At 37.8% G+C, this 17,364-nt stretch overlaps 4 protein-coding genes across 4 annotated transcripts; 1 reads left to right on the forward strand and 3 right to left on the reverse strand.

Annotated features, from left to right (window-relative positions):
* Nucleotides 1–230: 230 nt before the first annotated feature.
* On the reverse strand, nt 231–5,289 carry LOC113675706 (uncharacterized). Its single transcript, XM_089203387.1, has 3 exons — nt 1,609–5,289; nt 1,292–1,407; nt 231–603 (listed from the first exon to the last, which is right to left on the reverse strand). The coding sequence occupies exons 1-3, from the start codon at nt 5,191–5,193 to the stop codon at nt 447–449; spliced, it is 3,858 nt and encodes a 1,285-aa protein (XP_089059513.1). The 5' UTR covers nt 5,194–5,289; the 3' UTR covers nt 231–446.
* Nucleotides 5,249–8,601, reverse strand: LOC113675705 (uncharacterized). The gene is made up of 6 exons (XM_089202614.1): nt 8,295–8,601; nt 7,477–7,643; nt 7,074–7,268; nt 6,614–6,861; nt 5,309–6,061; nt 5,249–5,252 (listed from the first exon to the last, which is right to left on the reverse strand). Exons 1-6 carry the CDS (start codon nt 8,599–8,601, stop codon nt 5,249–5,251), a joined length of 1,674 nt encoding a protein of 557 aa, XP_089058740.1.
* Nucleotides 8,602–9,687: 1,086 nt separating this feature from the next.
* Nucleotides 9,688–11,206, forward strand: LOC113675721 (vacuolar ATPase assembly protein VMA22). The gene has a single exon (XM_027192315.2). It carries the CDS (start codon nt 9,698–9,700, stop codon nt 10,367–10,369), a length of 672 nt encoding a protein of 223 aa, XP_027048116.2. The 5' UTR covers nt 9,688–9,697; the 3' UTR covers nt 10,370–11,206.
* A 1,284-nt stretch (nt 11,207–12,490) lies between these two features.
* Nucleotides 12,491–17,335, reverse strand: LOC113675722 (proteasome subunit alpha type-4). Its single transcript, XM_089203388.1, has 8 exons — nt 17,273–17,335; nt 17,009–17,051; nt 16,111–16,273; nt 15,494–15,571; nt 15,246–15,334; nt 14,547–14,677; nt 13,995–14,118; nt 12,491–13,709 (listed from the first exon to the last, which is right to left on the reverse strand). Exons 1-8 carry the CDS (start codon nt 17,273–17,275, stop codon nt 13,573–13,575), a joined length of 768 nt encoding a protein of 255 aa, XP_089059514.1. The 5' UTR covers nt 17,276–17,335; the 3' UTR covers nt 12,491–13,572.
* Between the last annotated feature and the right edge of the window lie 29 nt (nt 17,336–17,364).

Here is a 17,364-nt window from a genome sequence, read left to right on the forward strand (position 1 = left end):
GCACAGACTTCAGGATAAGCCAAGCACATGCTAGGTTCGTGTTTTGCAAGTGCACACTGTTACAATCAGCAATGTCGAGATTGTCATGTTTGCAAACAGAGTGATTAAGGTGGGAAACTTTGCCTTCCAATCCCCTGCTTGTGTATAAGGGTCTGTTAGTTACAATAAGAAGTTTTCTCCTTTTCTTATTATGTACTGTCCCCTTCCCTAACACAGAACAAAAATGAACATCTTTTTAGAGTATTTTAATATATTTACACTTAATGTCAAGGCATGAATGCTTATAATTTTTTGAAGTTAATAAGTATACCGTTCGCTCTCTCCAAAAGAAAAAAAAAGATTATCTCGATTGCATCCAAAATTTTCAATGATAAAAATTAATCTTATGTCATCACACTTGGCTTCGGTTTGTCAATTCGTTGCATTGGTATTTCTCCCTCAAAACATTAACCATTGCACAGAAGCATCGAAACTGAATTAGGTGATCCGTGTGTTGAGAAGTTCTGCATAGTATGGTCAACCTTAGCGATAGTACCAGCGCAGTTAAAATGTCGATCTCTCCGTGTCTCAAACTGATGTTCGTCCAATCTAAAGGTATTGAACCTGCAATTAAAAGTGCGAGACACTTTTATTTCTAAATTACCCGTTGAAAGATGACAGGGAGAAGTTTGAAGAAAGTATAAAAAGTACCACTGAAGACGATACGCTATGACTGGTGAAAATGTGACCTTTAATATTGCGTAAGTCCCAATGAATGGATCTTGGCTCTTTTTGAATTTTTTTTATTTCCAGGAATAACCTTGTTTAAAAATATTAGGCTTAAAGGGTTTCCATTCACTAGCAAAAATCTTCGTCTAGTTTTGATTTATCACTAACCCCTTTCAAATACTTAGCCTTTCAAATGCGGCGAAAAAGATTCATTCTGCAACAGTTGTGACGAGGGTTGCAGCTTTACTTAAAGCTATATCATGTCATTAAATTTTCAACCCCGAATGTTGCATTTCTAATGTTCTGATTGGTTTATTCAACTCCGGTTATCAGCTCATTTTCCTAGTCATTTTACATAGAAATACATTGCACGGAGCCGAAAAAAGCTCCAAGTATCCAAACGTTCGAGATTTAATTGAATTGAATAATTAACAATTATCTCATCAGACGCTTGTTCGATACGAAACTGGTGATACTCCACTCGACGCTACGCATTTCGTTGGCTAGTTACCATCTCATATCCAAAATGCACTAATGGTATGATTGTTACATATCCTAGTAACAAAAAGTATATGTTACTGACCATTTATTTTCAGTGTCTCCCTGATTACTGCCTGCCACATTCCACTCGTCTTCCAAAAATGTTATTTTGTACGCATCCATTTGTCTCCTGGCTTTCAGGGTGTTAGAGATGCTTTCCTGTAGAAGATACGAAATAAATGAATTACACGCTTGAAAATATGCATGTCAAAATTACAGCACATCAATTAATTCCAAAAAGAACAGAAAGTGAAAGCTGACAATGAGATTTTAGGGTGTAGACGTCGTGTACATCGTCTCGTGCTTCAAGATCGCTGTCATCGCTCTTACGTCTCGCGCTTAGGGAGGGAAATATCTCACCTCACGTGATGACTCAGAGGACTTCCTTTCGTGCCCATCTTTCAGTAACTCAGTCCTGCTGAACTGCCTATGCTTCTCCCTTGTAAGACGCTCTGTAGCAGCTAACAATGCTCTGTGTATGTTTGCGTTCTCGTTCCTGCTATTTTCAAGTTGAGTTGAGAAACGCTTCAATTCGTCTTGCATCGTATCCGCATCTCGGGTCTTCTTCATAGCACAAGTCCTAAGGTTAGCACATTGTTCATTTTGCTTCTCGATGAAGGATGCAGCAATAACCAACTTTTTTCTCACTTCTGTAAGGGTTGTCTTAATGCGAGTTATCTCTAAGCCTTTCTCTTTGTTCACTTGTGTCAGTTCTTCAATCTCTTTCTTCGTCAGACACAATTTGGCCTCCATGGCTCTGAGAAGCGAGCATTTCAAACGCAGGGTTTCATTTGTGACATCAAGGCTGGCTTCCTTTTCTTTTAAGTATCTTTGCGTCTTTTGAAGATCCTCCTCCTTGTGTCCAAGACATTGTATGAGCTCGGCATTTTGGCATTGAATATCTTCAAGCTGACGTCGCATGGACGACAATTCCCTAGCACTGTCTTTGAAATTACTCCTTAAGTCTTGAATGACTTCTCCTCTTTCATTCAAATCTTCCCTCAATTTGTCTAACAGACGCTGTGCATGGGCTTCCTTCTTTTTCATTACCAGGCTCAATGCGGACACTCCTCTTGGTCTTTGTACCAGGTTCTTCAGCCGTTTTCCCACGCCTGTTATTAACGAACCCCTCTCCTGTGTATATCTTTTTGTTCCTTTTTGAATGAGACTCAGTCGATAAGTTTCACCCGTTTTAGCCTTAGCCTTCCTCTTGAAAAACTTTTTGTGCGACTTTTTGTGTGCTATTTGTTGAGTTAACTCACTGATCTCATCATGAGCCTCCTGCAATGACCATTCTTTCTCTTTAAGAGATATAGGAGTCTTCTCTCGTAGGTCACTCATCTCTTGTAATCGCTCCAGAAGTGTTTCAATGTCCTCAGTCAATCTTTTGTCGTTATGAGAGTTACACTCAGACACTTCGACAGCCTTTCTCAGAGATTTTTTTCCCGACTTTTCCCGTTCCAGTTCTTTTGTGAACATATCGATAGTGGCAGTAGCTTCCTGTAACGAACTTTCCTTGTTGTTTAGAGACATAAGAGTGGCGTTTGTCAGCTCATCTTCTGCACGTAACTGATCTTCAAGAAGTTCAATTCTCTTTTCAAGCTTTTTCTCTCTACAAGAGCCAACCTTATTTGCTTGCATGGCCCTTTTTTTCAGACGCTCTTTTTCTGACCTTTCCTGTTTCACCTCAAGCACCAAGGCATCCACTGAGTGATTTGTGTTTCTTTTCATGTCTTCCATTTTTTGTAATTGAGTCTCAAGTTCTCTTATTCTTCTAGACTGCTGTTCGAGGCGGTCCTTGTCAAATCTTTCCTGCGTGATCTCTTCGATTAAATTTTTGATCGTTTGATCTTGCTTCTTTATGATGCGGTAATCTTCCTCCATTTCCTTCTCTTTGCTGTCCACAGACGCCGTTGCCGCTTCAGTTACATTTTTCAACTGATTCTGTAAAAGTTGGACTTTTTCTCTTAGTTCAATCAACTGGTCATCCTTTTCGTAAGCCTTTGATAGTCTTGCAGTCAAAGTGCAGTTCTCTCTCCTCAACCTTGTTAGATGATCTTCAAGTGTTTTTGTTACACTCGATTTTTCACATCTTAACTCATACAAATGGTGATCTTTTTCTGATTCCTTTGATAGTTCCGATGACAATGCAGACTTTTCTTGTTGAAACTTTGCAATGTCATCTTTAAGATCACTAATAGTCTTTGATGTTTCGCATTCTAGCTTATGCAACTCCGTCACCTTTGTGGCATTTTCGTTCGTAAGAATCTCTATTTCTCTTTTCATGTTCTGTGCAGCATTTTGAAGGCTACAGCTTTCTTCTTTAAACGCGTCCACTTGGCTCTCCAACAGAGTTACTCTCTGTTCTTTTAATTCCAGGGATCCATTTAGTAATTCTACTTCTTCGCGTAGATGCCTGCATCCATGGCGACTGAGCTCCGTATTCTCCTTTTTCAATTCCTGCATCATTATCTTTAGCTCATCAACCTCAAACGTCAGATCTTTATTGCTTTCTTGACTGTTTCTTAGGCTTCCCTCCAAGAAATCAACATGACCACATAACTGTTTTCTTTCTGCCTCAAACGCGTCCAATTGGCTCTCTAATAAAACTGTTCGCTGTTCATTCAACTCTAGAGATCCATTTAGTAACTCTACTTCCTCACGTAGGTGTCCACATCCCCAGCGACTGTGCTCCACTCTGTACTCTCTCTTCATCTCCTGTATCATTATCGTCAGTTCATCGACCTCAAGTGTCAGAGTTTCATTGCTTTCTTGACTGTCTTTCAAGCTTTCCTCCAAGTAATCAACATCATCCCATAACTCTTCTCTTTCGACCATAACCTTTTCCAAGAGTTCATTTGCATCTTCCCATTTTTGCTCCTTTCTCTGGAACTCCCTTTTTAAATTTGCCAGCTCTCTTTCTTTGAACTCTTTCTTAGACTGTAGTTGCTTTACCTCAACTTTGCCCCCATCCAGGTCAGCCTGTAAAGTTTCTATCCTTTTTCGGTAAGTTTCAAGTTCCTCGTTTATGACCCAAATCTGTATCTCGAGCTCGGTATTTTCCCTCCTAAGTTTCCCAAATTCCATTTCCATATTTTGTTTGTGGAGCTTTGGTTCTTCCTCTGAGATCTTTTCTTCCGATCGCGATGTATACTCTTTTTTACTGAAAGGGATAATTGTTTCCAAAGCCTTGGACAACTCTTGTTGGATTAAATACTCAGTTATGTTGACGACTGCTACTACCGATTGCTCATATCTCGGTAAGGCATCGCATTCATGGACATTTTTCTCGTTGTCCTCATTCTCAGCACTCTGTGAAACTTGAGACCTGCTTTCCTCTGTGTGCATGTCTCCCTCAACTTCATCAGGAAAACAGTCAAAGTTATCCTCTCGAGGCACCTCCTCCTTGCTATATTTTGGGTTACTTTGTTGGCTGTCCGCTGTTTCGTCGACCATAGAGTCTGTATCTCCCAATATAAGCCTATCAACCTCAGCAAACGTCTCTCCTAATTTCTCATCAAGGCGTTTCAAGTTTTCCTTTATTTCATCCCGTCTCCTTTGTATCTCCTCAATCTCATTTGTGATGCAATCTTCCCTTGCTTGGCTCTGTTTGATCTCCTCCATTGTCTTGTTCGTAGATTCGACAGCTTGTCTGTTTTCCTTCGCAAACTGTGCCTTGAGCCTTCTGGATTTTTTGTCCAGCTCAGCCATTTTCCGTTGGTATCCGCTGGACTCAGTGAAAGAGCTACAGTCCAACTCTTCCTCGCTGAAAACATTTTCTTCCACCTTGTTCTTTGTACCATTCGTAATTAATCCAGAATAGTAAGGTGCCTGGACTTGCTTGGACTCTGCGATATGTGAAGAGGTGTCGACGTATGGTTTAATTCTAGTTACTTTCGGGGTTTCAGCACTTTTCTCTTTTGCCGTTGTATTCGTAGCCTCCATGTCCTGATTTATACACCCAGCAACTCCTGCAGTTTCTTCCGAGACCTTTGAACTCTTAGCTAAGAGTTTCTTAAGTTTGTGTTTTTCGATCTTCTTACGTTCTCTTTGTTCTAACTTCTCTCTTTTGATCGCCTTCTTTTCCAGTCTCTTCAACTGCTTTAGTTCTTTCCGCTTCTCTTCCAGCTCTTTTACACTTTTGTACTCGATGATCTGGTGAGGCTCACGTAACACTTCGTTACCAACGTCTTCGTTTATAACGGTTTCGTTTCCTATGGTGACATCTTTGCTTTTCTCACTCTCCGGACTTTCACTTGAATTCTTATCCTGTTGATCATGCCCCTCTGTTGAGTCATTTTCAGCACCCGTATCTTCTTGATATTTGTGTCGTTTGGCTCTTATCTTCTCCAGTATATTTGCGAGTTTCTTTTTTTTCATGTCCATTTTTTCTCTCCATTTTTTATCCTCGAGATCTCGTCTTTGGCCGATCTCATCAAGGCGTTTCAAGTCTTCTTTTATTTCATCCCGTCTCCGTCGCATCTCCTCAATCTCATTTGCGATGTAATCTACCCTTGCCTGGCTCTGTTTGATCTCCTCCATTGTCTTGTTCGTAGATTCGACAGCCTGTCTGTTTTCCTTCGCAAACTGTGCCTTTAGCCGTCTGAATTTTTTGTTTAGCTCAGCCATTTTCCGTTGGTATCCGCTGGACTCAGTGAAAGAGCTACAGTCCAACTCTTCCTCGCTCAAAACATTTTCTTCCATCTTGTTCTTTGTACCAAACTCTGTTTCCAGTCTGATATTTTGTGCCGAGCTTGTAACAGTGGTGTCACCTTTAATGAGTTTTATGTTTTCCTGTTCTTTTTCTCTCTCCCTGCACAAAATTTATTCATAGTGGTCAACTATACTTAAGTCTCTGCAGACAAATTGCTTCTCAGTTTATATTATATGCCTCATCACAAATTCGGGAACTTCAAAAATGACCTTTTTAAGAAATTTAAAACTTATCAAAACCTTTAGGCTTTGAAAACTCTGCTACCGTGAAGCTCGTCACTTCCATGTTTACTGAAACTTTGAATTATAAAACCAGACAATCCCCAATTCGCTTTTTCTACCTAAATAGTAAATATCCTTTTGCTTCAATTTCCGGAGGTTCTGAGACTGTGTTCTCTATTGAATCAATTGTGACAAATTGACCTCACAAGTATATTGCAGTGCGGTCAGTACACAAATAAACTTTGAGACGCATTAGATATAACAACCATGATATTTCACCGAATGGAGTAAGTTTTGATTACCAGAAAGTGTGCACAGCTACATGTTGTATTATGTGAATTCTTTACCCTACTGGCCTCAGAAATGAAATTCAGAAACAAAAGTTCACGGACTGTAAAAGAAAAAAAAAAGAGCAGATATAAACACTAACTTGTACTCCTCTGTTAGCCATTGGGGCACATCAGGCATTGCTTTCTCGTCGCTAGATTTGGAGTAACATACAAAGTCGTCGCCAATCTCGTTACCACTTAAATCTGATTTGGCCCCCATACGAAACTTTTCCTCATGCACAGGTGCAACATTACATTCAAAATCTGGCGTGACCTCTTCCGCCTTAGGTGCAGATGATATCTCTCTAACTGAGCTTTTTTCTCGTGATTCTTTCTCATCCTTGCATACCTGATTATTTAAGCACAAATGCGTTGTTTATGTTGCAGTTGTTATATTTCTGGATATTCCTCATAAACCTAACATTCCTAATTCAGTTCGCGAAGATGTGAAACAATGGCTTATCACGATATTAAGTTCCAGACCCTCCAAAGAGACAGTTGTCACTGTGATATACTTCACCTCTGGTATTTCCTGAAATAACATTTTCCTCCTAGGTTTACCTGTTTCGACTCTGTTTCTGTTGGTGGAAGCTGTCGTGGTACACGTCGCCTGACAATTGGGGTCGTTTTTTGAGAGCGCCTGTAACTGCTTTGTTTAGCTGTGGTGACCTCAGGCGTGACCTCTTCCGCCTTGGCTGCAGATGATTTCTCTCTTGCTGAGCTTTCTTCTCGCGATGCTTTCTCATCCTTGCAAACCTGATTATTTAAGCACAAAATGCGTTGTTTTTGTTGCAGCTGTTATATTTCTGGATATCCCTTATAAACCTAACATTTTTAATTCGCGAAGATGTGAACAAAGGTTGATCATGGTAGTAAGTTCCAGACCCTCCAAAAGAGACAGTTGACACTGTGAAACACTTCACCTTTGGTATTTACTGAAATGACATTTTCTTCCCAGATTTACCTGTTTCGACTGTGTCTCTGTTGGTGTAAACTGTCGTGGTACACGTCGCCTGACAATTGGCGTCGTTTTCTGAGCGCGCCTATAACTACTTTGTTTAGCTGTGGTTGAAGGAGTGGTACTTTCCGTCTTCTTGTCTTGTTTACTATGAGTTTCTCGTAGTTTAATACCTGTGATCAAATCAAGATCAATTAGCTCCCCCTCAGAAAAGATAGGTCCAAACTTTTCGTTTCTTTAGCAAATGTCATGAGCTGTAACAGCAGAAATTTGCCTCTAGTTTGTGCAAACGAGCATCGACTAAGTAGCTTGAAATAAACAAGATGGCTGATGAATTTAGCAGCCAAAAAGGGCTTTTTTAATTCTGCATCAAAATCTCAACAACTGGAGGATAACCTTTATTCAGGTGAAGTTAAAATATGTAAACAAATAAATAGATAAATAAATAAAAATAAAAATGGAAAACTGAACAAAGAGCTATTAAACTAATAAATGAATAGAAATGTGATGACAAACGAGAAACAATTGATATGGTAGTAATCTTTTTCTACATTAAATAGGAATTTAAAGTTAAAAGCAAGTCTTACTCATCGAATTTTATAAATCGAAGAACATTGAAATAACCTGTTTTCAGCCCTGTACAACGTGGTTTCCACCAATTTACCTCAGTTGCCATTTTTTTTACCTACGGCGTATGTTATGATACAGACAATATAATGATTCCAGCCGTTCGCCTGAAACCGTTTTATAAAATCTCTTCAATTTTCAATATATTACTTCAGTGAAAATACTGATGCTGGCTACCTGCTGGGAAATAAACATACCTGAATCTCCTCCAAAAGGTTTTCCTCTTCGAGTAGTTTTGAAATTCAAGGGTAGATTATCTTTAGACTCAACTTTGGTCTTCCTCCCATTCACCGCAATCGGAATTCGCGATGATTGCTTGCTTTGAACTTTGCTTTCTAAATCTTTTTGCAGACGCGCTGTTTTACCTGCTTTGTCCTTTGACGATGAACTTCTGACATTTTCACTGCATGGGCGAGTCATTCTGACTGGTATTCTTGATTTCAGTTGCGGAGGAAGAATATGCTTTTGGTTGCCTTTCTTTTCGGGGCGAAGCCACGAAGCCATCGCGTCTCACCCGCGGTTTTCTCCCGCTCGAAGAAAACTCAAATAGAGTTTGTTTTGTTTTGTTTTTGCAGTTTAGTTTTTATGGTATTTGATTTTTTTGGTTTGTGTTAAGTGTTTTTTTTTCTCAAATAAGACTGTGAACAATCCAAATATCCGAAGCTCCGAACCTCGATACTGATCGCACTGATAGCTGAAGCAAATGATTTTGTTTTGAGCGAAAATCCATGGAAACTATCTCTTACGAGTTTTTCGTCATGAAGACCGAGGAAACCTTCGATAGCTCGCGCGCTGGAATCTGATATTTAGTCTTATAAATATCATAATTTTGTTTCCAATCTTCACAACAGTAAAATCTTTAAAATTGTTTCTTTTCGAAAAGTAGTCAATCCAAAAATATAGAGCAAAAGTAAGAAATTTTCAAGCAAAAAGGAACTCAGCCGTTTTTCACAACATCGACTGGCGATGAAAGACGGCAAACAAGTGTGCAGGCGAAAAATATGAGCCTTTATATTAACTAGACAAAGCCCCGTCCCATCTTGGATCAAAAAAGATTCATTTATGTTCGAAAAATAATCCCACCATACGGGACTGATGTTCATCTTTGACCGACAAAAGTGTGCTGAGTCCATCGATATGACGTAAACACGCCGCTCAGTAGCACCTTTTTTGGCATTGCATTGCAGTTTCATCATCAAAAAAAGGTGTAAAGATGCATAAAAAAACCATATAACTTTACGAGGAGGGCTGTATGCAGAAGGATACTGTAAAATTTCAAAGTGATCGACTTTCGCAGATTTCTATCTTCTCTTTCGGTGGGCCTCAGTTTGTGTCAATCTAAATTGTCTTGAAAGGTAGACAGCGGCTTTTGACGGGTAGTGAAATGATCAGTAAAATCATTATCACTAACTTTCGGACCGACTTTCTTCAACCGTTCAGAGTCTGTCACATTACGATTGCGAAAGCCGTCAGATAGGCGTTCGATCAATGAAGAGAGTTACTGACAAGTGGAAATGCACTGGAATGCATTGTTTTATGTAGTGCAGTTTGTGGTGTCCTATCTCCTCGTACTCAATCTCCCTCGATAATTTTTTTCAAGATGGAGGACATATGTGAGGAACTTGATCGGTTCACCGTTGAATTTTTTGACACTCTCGAATGTCTTCAGGAGAAAAGGGAATACCTGAATGCTTCAATAAGAGATGGATATCTAAACCTGTCAAAGGCTCGTTATTCGATGGGAAACAAATCCGTGGGTGCTTTGCAATATAGTCATAAAATGGACTGCGCGCTGTATCATGTAAGTTTATTTGGAGACATTTCTAAAGAGGAGTCCGAAAACGCTGTTGTAACGTTCGAAATGGAGAAAGCACTGCCAAGAATAGCAAAGGGTACTTCAAAAACTGGTTATAATGAAAAAGAAGAAGAGGAAAACGTAGTCAGAAGAAGGAAACCTCAAAGATCAGGTGCTTCGAGCGATGAAGCAACGTCGCGTATCCAGGAATTGTATATCTCTAAAGAGGAAAACTTGCCTGTAGAAGATGAAAATGTTGATGGTTGTGTTCAAGATCCCCTTAAATGGTTTGGAATCTTGGTTCCTGGTTGTTTAAAAACGGGTCAAAAGAATTTTCAGAGCGCCGTTGAACTAAGCTGTGACATTGTCAACCTTGAAATGAAGGTGAAAGAGATCATAGAGAAGTTGAACGTTTTAAAAATTCGGAAGAAAGAATTGTTAGAAGAGAGGAACAAATTGCAAGAAATCGAAGACTGATTGTTACCTTACAAAAAAAAAGGTTGTGATATCTTGGCCGATATATTAGCTCTTTTCTTTGTAGGATATCAAACGTAGGATATTTTCTGTATTAAAATATTCATGAGTAAGAGATCAGGTACATGTACCAACACAATGAGGGGTCTTCAATTGTTTTGTGGAGAAGTATCACAGTTACATCAGGAATGAACTTATTTGATTTTGAGGTCGATTAAGGAGGAGCCAATTGTTCAGACAATATGGGATCTTAAATGATCTTGGAGAACAAACTAAACTTTATAAATTAATGAAGAGGGTAAATTTCTAAAAAAGCTGTGGTGCTGCATCAGTGGGGGTTTTACCAGATGCTATTGTTTTATCAACTGAGTTGATCATGCAAATATGCCACTTTAGAGAGTTTCAAATGTTAGCCCTTTGTTAGAACAAATATCAGGTTTCAATTAACTTCATCAACCGAATCAGGATAATTTCCTTCCAAGCTGAAGATCTGGGATATTTTTAGTGGAATTTAACCATTTACTCCCTAACATCAGTATGCATATTCTCCATATTACTCCTTAGACATTTCCAAGGGTTCTGACAAGGAGAATTTGTTCAACAATCAAGAGCTTCTTTAATTGGTGATCATCTCCTTCATTCTCCTAACCTTAATGTTTGATTCAGGGATGATGTTGTAAGGAGAAATTAGATGTTAGTCAGTCTTAGAGGTTAAAGGGTTCAACAAAGAGCATAAAAGTGCTAGTAATTATGATTATGCAGTTCTTCACAAATATGTGTTTGTTGGCTGACTTCAAATGAGTTAGTGAACTTGGAAAAAGTTTGTCTCCTTGTTTTTTTTATAAAATTATGGTTAACTTGATAATCTCTTAGGAGTGACTGAAATTTTATTCTTTCCTCACATGATCACCTGGTAATCAAACATAAAGTTGACGATTTTAGATATGAAAATTCACATATTTGCACTGCGGTGGAGAGATGATATTAAGAGATCCTCGCAGCTAAGAACACTACTGAAACTAGTAGTTGTAAATAGGACCTGAAAAAAAAATTAAAAAAAAAAAAATTTTTTTCAGGTCCTATTTACAACTACTAGTTTCAGTAGTGTTCTTAGCTGCGAGGATCTCTAAAAACATAAAGTTCTTGAAAATAAGGAAATGATCATCGACCTGACTGTTTAACAAGTTCTCCTTGTGGGTATTGTAGGAAATGAATGGAAAACAGCTTATGGTGATAAACTTTTAATCCCTAAAAAGATCACTCTTAATTCCTTAATGTTGATGAAAGCCAATCAATATTGATCCCAAAGTATGTGTTTAGAAACTGTAGGTATTTCAAACTATGTGGTGAATCATGCAGAATAATGCACTCAGTTGTACCTGGAAGTATTTGTCCAAGGAACAAATTTTGTGTGGATTTTTAGGAAAAATCTGATAATAAGTTGGTAAACCTGGGCTAGTACAAGAACTATTCTCCAAAGTTACTCTAATCCTGATTAGATGGCCAGTAAGAAACACTGAAATTTTCTCCATATTATGTGTCTCACTTAATGGCAAAAACATTACTTAAATATTTCAGAAGAGCCAAAGGGGTTGCCCATAAAGCAATGAGAAAAAGCAATTAAAATTCATTGAGTCAAGTCTTCTTTGTGGGAGAACCACAAATTATTCCAAAATGTTGACCATTGCTAAAGATTCAAACTCTACTGTATATGTGATTGCTGCAAGACTTAAAAATCCATGAACCTATTGCCATTTACAGTTCAGTTCTCTCATGCCCGATTGGCCTTCTCCCTGGAACACATAACATCCCATAAATATTTCTAGGGTTCACAGTTTCCTCAGTTTCACTGTAAAGAGGTTACTCCATTCAGGTTGAAAATTTTGACAAGAAAAAGAGGGTGTTCCTCCCTCATACCAATCCAACAAGACAAGTCTTAGAGATGTTCTCTTTGTGAGTGTGGGGCAAGGAAAACATTCTGAGCCCCCTTCTGATTTGGCCAACCCATAGACATTCTGGTGTAAGTTGATGATAGTTGGATGCATGTTAATAACTTCCTCTCTCTCTACCTTGCCTCGTATTTTCCAGAGAATGGTTTCTATCTATTGAACATTTTGGATGAAATATGCACAAACAAAAATATCATTTTAATGAATAAAAAGGTAACAAAGTACACATTTATGTACAAATGAACCTTACACATCACAAGCAGAACTCAAAATCTAAACAGTCCACCATTCATTATTTTCCTTCATCCTAATGTCATTCTGTTTCTCCCCTAAAGTTTTGCATGAGCATTATTTTCTTATTTCTCTTGACACCTCAAAACCAATCAGTAACTATCGAAACAGGGCTTACCCAAATCTCTTAGTGAAAAAAAGAAGCTGCATTATTGATATTTCAAAATAGTGAAGAGTTAATCTGTTGAAATAGTGCACTTTTTAAAACATGACAAATACTCAGATGAGGGACATGTAACACACTCAGGTAAAGATGCAAAATAACCTTTTTTACAGCCTAATAAACCTCAGTAATGAAATCCTCAAAAGTTGCAATCTTACATTTTACAAGTCTTCCTCTACAGTACCTATTTTAGCAAATAGCAAAATTCCTTAAAGAAAATAAGAGCCTTCAATCAGAAGTATATTTTCTGGCCCTTCATACAATCTTTTCACTTCCCAAAGAGGAGAAAAGTATGATGAGTTAGCAATCTTGAGCCATGATTTCTTTTCTTTCTTCTCTTTGCTTTACAATGTTATACTGTTAACTCTCAAAACCCTAACATCAGTATGCATATTCTCCATACTGTTCTCTATACATTTCCTTTAGTGCTGACAAGGAGAATTAGTTCAACAATCAAAGCTTCTTAACTTGGTGATCATTTCCTTTATTCTCATGATTTTCATGAATGTTTGAGCAGTATCACTTTAGAGAGAAATTAGATGCTGGTCACTACAAGGATTTTAAGGGTTACATGTTTTCCATCATCAGGCTTAATATCTGAATTTACCTGAATATGCCTTCTGTGGCAAAAGGTCAAAAGGTTGAAAAAAAGTCACAACTAGGATTTACTAATTTGGCAAGGTTTTGACCTTGATATCTGTATGATGTTCTTTATCTATCTAAAGCTCAAGTTGTCTACAAGAATTTGCTTATAACGAATAACGTTTATTCTGAAGTGTAGATTTCATAAATTAAAGGTCAAGTTATTTCTTAGCAGCAGCTTGCTTTGCTTCTTCTGCTTTCACTTGTTCATGTTCCTTGATAAGTTCTTCCACTTCCCCTGCCTTTAGAATCTTGATGCTTGTTATGCCATTTTCCCTTGTCAAGGTGGACATTTCCACTACAAAGGCAAGAAGATGTTCAAATGAGTAAGGCATACTTAGTAGTGAGGTATTGTAGTTATCAACACAGAAAAGTACAAGACTTGCTTTCTAAAAACACTTATTGCAGTATATTTAAGTTGAAAGTTGCAGAAGTAATAAATGATCTAGCAAACTTACCATTAAAACACACTTGCAATGTAAACTTAAAAAATATCTAACCAGTACAAAATAATGGCAGTTACATGTTCCACTAAGTTTCAGGTAAGTTGTTGAGTCTTTTTTTGTTAAGTTTGTCAACTAACCTTTGTCTGGTGTAAGTTTTGTAATATCTAATGTCTTGTCTAGCACTTTGACAGCCAGTTTCAGAGCGTCTTTTAATGTCATTTCCTCTTCCTTGTATTCTTGTTTCAGCATGGAGACTGCAGCCTGACAGAATCATAGGAAAACATTGTTTTATGTTGTTTTTGAAAAATTTGAATTTGATTGATTCAAAAGCCACCCTTTTCCTGAGAAATAAAGAAAATTTACAGACTGATGATAGACTATACTTCTTTCTAAAATACCACTCACCTGCGAGTACAATAAGCTGTAATAACCCTTACACACCCAAGTGATTTAAATGTATGTATAAGCTCTCTGAACAGTTTGTAAATTGTCAATAAGGCAGGTAATGAGAAATTCTAAGATCATGATTAACTAAGGGACATTGTCTGCATTTGACCCCAATTCATACAGCATAGGTTTAGTTAACAAAGAAATGTATGGCCACCAATAAGGAGATTTGACTTTGAGATCCTGGCAGTGAACTACTTGAAATGATACACAATTCCTCACATAAAAGAATAATGACTTACCACACTGTTATTTCCTATGCATGTTGCCTTCCACCCACTGTAGTTGCCACTGGGATCACTCTGATACAACTGATAGCCATAGTGTTTATCCCAGCCCATGTACAAAATGGATACACCAAATGGTCGCAAACCTGCAAGCATGGACAAAATTAATTACATGGCAGGGTCCACAAGTAGGCATGCCAGGTGTTTTAGGGAATGCTATTTTCTGACTGGCTCCTCAAGCCTGCATGATGCACTCAATCAGCTTTGAAGGCAACTTTTCATTCTTTTTTAATGGGTTTTCGAGCAGTTTTCCCCACAAAAGTTGCAAACAAGTTTTTAAGACAGTAAAAATTAAGAAATTAAACCCAGTTTTGTGAAAAAAGGAACAGTTTCATAAACACAACTTGGGGTTTGCAGTTCATGGAGGTTTGTAAGGGCACTGCCATTGACTGATTCCCTAAATTTGCTTGAATACTTTGCTGGCTTTATTTCCTTCCCTCTCCTGTCCCTTAAAATCTTGGTAAGCATTTGTTCCACATGCTGGTTTGTCTGTGTTGTAATACCAGGTACCTAGAGGAGGGCATAGGCCAGCTTCATGCCATGGTCATCTCCATGCTGCTGGTAAGAATGCTGCCCTCTTGTATCCTTTGAAACCTTTGTGGAACCTACCCTTCAATACTATTGACTAAGTCTTTTAATACCAATTAAACTAACCTCCAAATTGTGTATATGCTTGTTTTACATCACAGAGTGAGCTGACAACCTGCTCGCATGGTATTGGTTCTTGGTATTGTAATAAATATCTGAGAGAAAAAAGCATTATAAATCAAAGGACACATAATGACTGTTACCTTCTGAACAAACATAAATGTAATTTGTCCAATTGAACACTCAAGATCAGAGTGAAAAAAAAATTTTTAAAAAAATATCTATTGAATAAATATATATACAATAAAATTTACCTCTGAGCTATGAGTCTAAGTTGATTTGTCAGCACATTAGCATCAGATGTTATACCAGCAACACTGCATGCCAAGTCACTGAAATGGTAAAAAGAGTTTGTCAAAATTTCTTGTCACAAAGACTGTGGAAAAAAATCTTTATGACCTCACCCTTTATCTCCTGCATGTGATTAGCATGCTTTTTTCTGATATTTCTCTTTGCAACCTGTTATAGTTACAATCTGTACTAATGGGTGTGAAAGATAGTAGGTATGTACAGCAGGTAGCTAAGTATGGTCAAACAGATGTCCACGTCTTTTCCTTTGTCCTCAAGTCTCACAGCTTTGTTAGAATTTTGATAGGAATTGAAGAAGCTTAACTTGAGGGACACTGAGCTGTGGCATAAAATGTCTTCTGTATCCTTTTGAAGTTCTGTTTATTGATTGTACACTTCATGAAAACCATTAATAATTACATTATTTGGACCCAAAAAAATTTCACTTGTTCCTATACCAAAAACTGAAGCCTTCCTGCAGACAGCAACTCTACCTATCTTATCTATATTTTCTTGCATGTTGCGAAACATGTTATTTTCATATGCATTGGTCACTTCGTTCCATCTCTTTTCATGAACTTACTCATGAAGCTTATAGATCTTTTCGGAAGAAAACACTTCATCAAGAAGTTTATTAGTGTTTCGCCGCTCAGCTGCTAAGACAATGCCATCATTTGCCAAAATTCCAAGGCATATACCAGCATGGCCTACAGCTTCCATAGCATATTCCACCTGATATAGTCGCCCTGTTTACAAAGAGAACAAACTGAATGAAATGCTGAACTTTAGATTGAGCATATCACTAATTGGATGTGTTAGAGCAATTAACCCTTTAACTCCTGAGAGTGACCAAGACAGAATTTCTCCTAACCATATCATGCAGACAAGTGCTGAGAATAAAGGAAAATATCAATTATTGGATTACTAATTGATCAAATACCAAATTCTCCAAACTAACATAATGAGAATCATTTGGCAGACAGTGAGGAGAATTACCAATGAGATCTTAGGAGTTCAATGGTGAAATAATAAGCTAAATTTTGCATACATTTTTATTAGTTCTCACTTATGTTCTGTTGGAGGACAGACACATGGATGACATCCCATTACGAGAATTTTGATTTTATAAATCACATAAAACGAATAGATTCCATGTTGCCATGGGTGTGCACAGTAACAGATCACAGAAGACGTACAGTGTACAGTTGACATTGTTTCCGTTAATCAACAAACCGCATGCATGATGAAGTATGGGATTTTAAGGAAATCTTGCCATTCTCTCAATGTAAAATACACGTAAATACAAATTTTATCGACAAATCCGTGTCAGGTCTAATGAAGTCGAACTGGAGGTAAAAAAACTGCAAATTTTTTGTCTCTGTCCAGCAGTTGAATTAGAATTCTGCAAACATGGAAAGGGTCTTAAACGATTGTACATGAGTTGAAAAGCGGATTAACAATCAATTCCTCTCAGTTCTTACCTTCGGGTGAAAATATTGTCGTCCTGGTATCATAACGCCGAGACTGAAATAAGATTAATAAAATTTGAGATGCTTCAACCACACTCTTCCCACACCACAATGCAAGTTGCAAAGCGAAGCTAAATGAGCGTCTTCTAGGATATACATGAATGACTCCGCAAAGAAGCCACTGATGAATTACAATCTTTAAGAATAGTAAGTTTTAACGTAGCTGAAAAAAAAAAAACACTAAAGAGACAAGGAACTTGTAAAAATTTAACCCACCATTTTGAGAAACTGATAAAGAATGACAGTGCACGTTGCGCGGTCATAGGATTGGACACTAAACCTTACTACTCATACTCTTGGCGCAAAGC

The sequence above is a fragment of the Pocillopora damicornis genome, chromosome 4 (assembly GCF_964200805.1).
Source record: "Pocillopora damicornis chromosome 4, jaPocDami1.2, whole genome shotgun sequence".
Classification (NCBI taxonomy): Eukaryota; Metazoa; Cnidaria; class Anthozoa; order Scleractinia; family Pocilloporidae; genus Pocillopora; species Pocillopora damicornis.

Coding starts and splice junctions, on each gene's coding strand:
- LOC113675721 (XM_027192315.2), top strand. CDS start 9,698: ATGGAGGACATATGTGAGGAACTTGATCGGTTCACCGTTGAATTTTTT.
- LOC113675706 (XM_089203387.1), bottom strand. CDS start 5,193: ATGGAGGCTACGAATACAACGGCAAAAGAGAAAAGTGCTGAAACCCCG. Junction 1,408..1,608: donor CCTCTGAGTCATCACGTGAG/GTGAGATATTTC, acceptor TATCTTCTACAG/GAAAGCATCTCTAACACCCT. Junction 604..1,291: donor GGAGACACTGAAAATAAATG/GTCAGTAACATA, acceptor TTTTAATTGCAG/GTTCAATACCTTTAGATTGG.
- LOC113675705 (XM_089202614.1), bottom strand. CDS start 8,601: ATGGCTTCGTGGCTTCGCCCCGAAAAGAAAGGCAACCAAAAGCATATT. Junction 7,644..8,294: donor ACCTTTTGGAGGAGATTCAG/GTATGTTTATTT, acceptor ATTTGATCACAG/GTATTAAACTACGAGAAACT. Junction 6,862..7,073: donor CAGAAACAGAGTCGAAACAG/GTAAACCTAGGA, acceptor TTAAATAATCAG/GTATGCAAGGATGAGAAAGA.
- LOC113675722 (XM_089203388.1), bottom strand. Junction 15,572..16,110: donor AAGATCTATAAGCTTCATGA/GTAAGTTCATGA, acceptor TTACCATTTCAG/TGACTTGGCATGCAGTGTTG. Junction 14,678..15,245: donor AGCATATACACAATTTGGAG/GTTAGTTTAATT, acceptor CCATGCTTGCAG/GTTTGCGACCATTTGGTGTA.